At 32.2% G+C, this 5,861-nt stretch overlaps 1 protein-coding gene across 1 annotated transcript; it reads right to left on the bottom strand.

The window, feature by feature from the left end:
- Positions 1 to 314: 314 nt before the first annotated feature.
- On the bottom strand, positions 315 to 1,250 carry LOC105816447 (olfactory receptor 6C2-like). Its single transcript, XM_012651865.1, has one exon. The coding sequence runs from the start codon at positions 1,248 to 1,250 to the stop codon at positions 315 to 317; it is 936 nt and encodes a 311-aa protein (XP_012507319.1).
- Positions 1,251 to 5,861: the final 4,611 nt, after the last annotated feature.

Genomic DNA, 5,861 nt, shown 5'->3' with positions numbered 1-5,861 from the left:
GCTTATTGACCCAGTGTCTCTAAAACTGTCTGTGAGGAGGTACCAGTTCCCCGCTCCAATTTATTGAATATTTATACTTTTTTGAAATACAATAAAGATGGGTTACTTAATAGAGAAATAAAAAGATATAAATGAAAGTTCAAATTTTTTACTATTAGATTCAACAAATACTGTCAGATTTCTCTTACAGTATATAAAAGTCTACCTTCAATTTCTGTACTTATCAAACATCAATTTGCCGATCAGTTTTAGTCCTATACTAATCACTATACCAAACTTTCCTGATAACTTGAATCCACAATTTCAATATTTTTCTATTTCTTTGAGAGAAATGCAATTCTTTTGATTGAGTCGTTGAATGCTTGTTTCACTTGCTTGTTCCTTAAGGTGTATATAAATGGGTTTAGCATTGGTGCAATGGAAGTGGTGAGTACTGACACACCCTTATTAATGTCCACTTCTTCTTTTGCTGAAGGTTTAATGTAAATGAAAATGCAGCTTCCATAGGTGATGCACACAACAATCATGTGAGAAGAAGAGGTGGAGAAAGCTTTTTTCCTTTGCTGAGCAGAGGGAAATTTTAGGATTGTCTTGAGGATATATATATAGGAAAGAACCACACACATAAGGGTCATGATGAAAGTCATCACAGCACAGGCTATAACCATCTGCTCTATGAACCATGTGTCTGAGCAAGAGATCTTGAGAATAGGAGATGCATCACAGATAAAATGATCAATGACATTTGAGTCACAAAATTTCAAATTTAGGAACAGGGTAAGCGGTGGGAGTATGATCAACAATCCAGCCATCCAACAGCAGAGGACAAGGCTTCTGCAGACTCTGTGGCTCATGATGGTCACATAATGCAGGGGTTTGCAGATGGCCACATAGCGATCATAGGACATGATGGCCAGGAGAAAAAATTCTGTTACTCCAAAGACATCAATAAAAAACACTTGAATGATACAAATATTATAAGTAATTGACCTATCACCTGTTGCTATGTTGTACAGATATCTAGGAATGCAGGAAGATGTAAATGAAATTTCTAATAAGGCAAAATTTTGTAGGAAAAAATACATGGGTGTTTTAAGGTGAGAATCCAATAAAGTGAGGGATGTAATGGCCAGATTCCCAGTTATACTCAACGTGTAAGTGAGAAACAGAAACACAAAAATTGGAATCTGGAATTGAGGATCTTCTGTCAGTCCTAACAGGATGAAGGTTGTTATAGTGTGATTTTTCATGTCTGCCTACTGAATTTTATTCAAACTTCATGTAAAATTTAGAGATATTTTACTTGAATAGAGTGATATCAAAGTCAGATATCAATAAACTGACTACCAGAGACAGCAAACAAATTCACATGTGGTTTCTTCTGTAATTGATATTTCCAATACTTGGGTTTGGTATTCAATTGTTTATTTTATTTTCTTGTTTTGATAATTTGTGGTAGATTTTTAAATATATTTTAAAAAAGTATTATACCATTGCAATTTTCTCTTTTGTTTCACATTTGCAATCAATACTCGAGACTGGATTTTCCCATTATTAGATTTAACCCACAATGTGTTGTGATTCCACACAATTATAATTTCTTTTATATCTTAGCTTTCCTCCATATTTTAAAGGTGAATATTTTAATGTTATAATTTTTTAATATAGTTCCTAGATTTGGTTCTTGATAAAGTATACATACGTAACAACTAATCTGGGCTCTGTACATGGGCTTGGTTGATCCATTTGCAACTTGTATTTTGTGTTTTGCTACTATGACCAAGCATGTGTTTATGTTGTTCTGTTTTGTGTTTTAAAATGCTACTTCCACATTGTTGAATCACTCCTCTGACTCTTCTTATGTTTCTCTGTTAGCATGTAATTTATACTTAGCCACCACTGCAATATACAATACAGAGTATTTTAATGTACAATCTATTCACCACATGTGAAGAAATGTTTGGTCAAAGGATGTAAAGTTGGAAAAAACAACATATTTATTTTATACTTTCAGTCTGTTTACTTAAGTATAGAAAGGAGTTTAATACCTTGCTATCATCAAGTTCAAAATGAAATTTAAAATACTATATATAGTCTCCACGCACTGCCTTTGTACAACTCCTTATTCGTGATCTTCAGTTTGAGTGTCACGTCTACTGGAAGGCTCCTGAAACTCTTGTCAGAGCTGACTGCTCCTAGTGTGTGTTCCTGTGGCAAGTAATTGTTCCTTCTATTTGAGCACTTCCTCTGAGAAAGTAAGTTTATTGAAATCAGGGACTGTTGACTTTTTTTTTTTAACTGGGATAGCTACCGAGACTAACACAATCCTAAATTTATAATCAATGTGTAAGAAATATGATGGTATAAATATACACACGTCTAATCCTTTGGCCTACATATTCAAAACTAGCTTCAGTCCTATTTGGCTTTCATCTTGAAACTATTTTGTCATTGATTTTAATTATTTAAATTTTATATGTCCCTATATTTAACATTTTTTTTTTACATTTGAAACATGAGTTTTGCCAGTGAATAAAGTCATACCATGAAAGTATCACTGTCTGTGCCTATGTTATTACCTTCCATGCTGACCCAACCGTTAGCTGGTGTCTCCACCTTGTTTTAGCTCTCAAGCAGACCGATAGCCGTATCTCTGGTGGTGGCGATTTTTGCTTCTTTAGGAATCTGTCAGTAAGACATTTAAGCTGGAACTCAAGGAATTTTCATACCGGAATGAACAATTTTTACATCTATTCACTTTAAAATATACCGTAAATATTTTTACATCTTTATAAGTACTGTCAAGTCCTTCTAATTTCAACCCACTGCATTTGTGTAACCAATTTTAAAATCCCCCATTATTTTTTAAAATATGTATTTCAAAATTTCACCTATATTAAAGTAACCTTATGAATATACCACAAGTTTTAAATTAATTTCTGACACATTGTTATGTGTCTTTTTGTTTTCTACAATTGTTAAAATATCTGCAAAAAGCATATTGCATAAAAATTATTGCACAATTTCATAATAATTCTTAGAAATGTAATTTTGAGGGCAAAGGAGATATTTACTTCCAACTTTTGTGTACATTTGCCAAGCCATCATCTATAAACTTGATATCACTATTTTCCTTCGCCTCACTGTGACTGTGCGTAGTGTCCACATTCAAAACACGGGAATATGTCATATACCTTTGTTCAAGATTATTGACACTTTTGTTTAATACAGGTTTTTGTCCTATAGATCTTAATTCACACAATTACACCATGGACTGTTCAGTCTGCATTTAAGGCTTTCATCTTTGTCTTCTGCAGGTAAAGGTTGTTTCCACTAAATTTTCTTCTATGTCTCTTCGACAGATATTTTAATGATATTTTTAAACCAGAATTAAAGACTTTCTAGTTCTTAATTTGGATTAATAGTTGTTCTATAGTTTTTCCTTGGCTAGCATACTTAATTTTATTAACATACTGAAATAATTCTTAGTTTTGAATTAGTATCTACAATATTTGAGTTTCTTTTAAATAGACGAACAAAAAGCAATTCTCTTGCCTAAGACAACTCAATTAGCTCGTATGAAAGTTTAGCATTTGTTCCTTTAAGATATTCACTTTCTCCAGAGTTGAGGGCTGGATCACCTCTCACTCTGTGATCGGTTATTACAGTTCAACCCCAACGTTTACCCTTGCCATCACTGGGAAGGAGAGCCAACCATGGTTTCTTGAAGAACTGTGACATTCCTAGGAAGTATAGAAATAAAGTATAATAGTTACAATAAATAATTCTAATTAAAGGGAAAGATACTCTTTTTAGCCTTTCTACTTTCTCTATTTCACTTCTCACTCCAGCAGCTGCTAGAACTATTCCGTGGTAACCTGTTCTTTGCACCCTTTGGGTGACAGTCCTTGTTCCGAAATATCCTTCATTAATTTCATTTATTAATAATTCTAGCTTTTATGCAAAGTTTAACAAAACAGTTGCATTTTACAAAGATTTTATATTCTAAAAATGTAAGGATAATGAATGTTGTCAATATCATTAGATAAATTGTTATATTAGGTGATTTTAATGCAGGAATGCAGTTTTTTTCTTGAGAGAGGAGAGTGAGTGTGTGGCAGAGACAACTTCTCACCATGTATAAATTCACACTATCTTTATATAACCATAAAAGTCGGCATTTAAAAAAATACATCTCAGGTCTGTGGCTCTTTATTTAGTAATTGAAATAACTAATTACATTTAATTTTGCTAAATCATGTGAAACCTGCTTCTCAGAGAAAATCATCATGCAGATTTACCAAAGATGAAAGTAGATGAAATAGCTGCTGTACTTACTCTTCTGAGAGTTAATAATCACTTCAGCTGATTCTCTAACAAGAGTCCTAAAGGCTAATTTGATGAAGAGGATCTAATAGCAAAGGCTTGGGTGGGATTTTTCGTCTCAGTTTATGACTCTCCACTTACTCTGACTTGTGTTGTGGGAGGGCCTGGGAGTCTGAGTTTTTCCATTTCCAACACACTGGAAGATTTTCTAAGCAAGGAGTGTGGTTCCTTTTTTGCCTAGGAAATATTTTCTAGCTCTCTTTTTTTGTCGAAAATAAAATATTGTTTCAAATATTGCCCTCTTTGCTTTTACAGCATCGATATTATGACTTCTCTGGGTAGGGTGAGGGACCTCCACACTATTAATATTTACATTTGATTTATTTGCTAAACCTGAAACTAAATAATAAATGACTGAGTCCTTGGTGACCCACGTTCAAATGCCACTAATAAAACTTCTTGATAATGAACTTGGACAAAAATCCTGAAGGCTGTTGCAGTGGGGACAGTGTCCTTAGAGACACAAAGATGCAACAATAGCAACAGGCGTAGGTCAAAATGCAACAGCCAAAAAATCAGGTGGTCAAGAACCAGTCTGCTTTTCCTGCATTTTTTCCCTACCATGTATGAAAATTGAAAGATCACAAAACTAACCCACTTGGTATTTCTTTTCAAATATTAAAAAAGACAATATAACAGGAAAATATTAGAAAATTCAAAGCGAGTGGTAATTCTTTTTAATATTTTAAAGTGATATATTCATATAAATATTTTAAAAATAAAATTTCCATTATTTACAAGAACAATTTGCTTTTTTCATCTACTTATATTAACTATTATCATAACAATAATTATAGAAGTGCATTATGATGCATAACATAGGTTTGGGAGCATCCATTCATATTTTAAACCATTCTTATTAGTTTTAAATATTATATATGGGCAAATATCACTCTTACTTAAAAATTGCTTAATTGTAGTCAATTGCATACTTGTATTATAGTCTCATACATTTAGTTTGTTGGGCCTTTTTTACAAGTAACAATTACTAGAGAAAGCACGCTTAGATGAACTTCTAGAGGTAGAATTTCAGAATGAAAATATATTCATATTTTGAGGCTTTAAATTAAATTACCAAAGTGCTGTCAAAAAGCTTGTACCAAAGTATATAGTCAAATTTTATTTATAGCTTAGCTTGGTATCCACACTTAATTTAATACTTACAGTCATGTTTAATGGTCATACGTGATGTGAAGCTTTTTTCATCAGTTTGTCATTTGTTTTAATTTTATGTTTATGGTATTATGATTTACAGAAACTCATATTTCAGAAAGTTTTTATACGTTTTTATTTCATGTTAATTTCTGTGTCATTTATGTGTTATTTTATTGATAGGATATTACATTTTAATAAGAAAGATTATTTTTAATATTAATTTTCACCTTTTTACCTACCTAGATAGAATTTAGTTGCTTCTAAGGAGAATTTACTTATTTCAGTCTTATTTTTTAAAATATGTATTTCAAAATTTCACC

The sequence above is a fragment of the Propithecus coquereli genome, unplaced genomic scaffold, assembly GCF_000956105.1.
Source record: "Propithecus coquereli isolate 6110/MARCELLA unplaced genomic scaffold, Pcoq_1.0 Scaffold111, whole genome shotgun sequence".
Lineage (NCBI taxonomy): Eukaryota > Metazoa > Chordata > Mammalia > Primates > Indriidae > Propithecus > Propithecus coquereli.
Note: the sequence above shows the minus strand (reverse complement) of the source record. Positions and strands in the feature narration are given on the sequence as shown.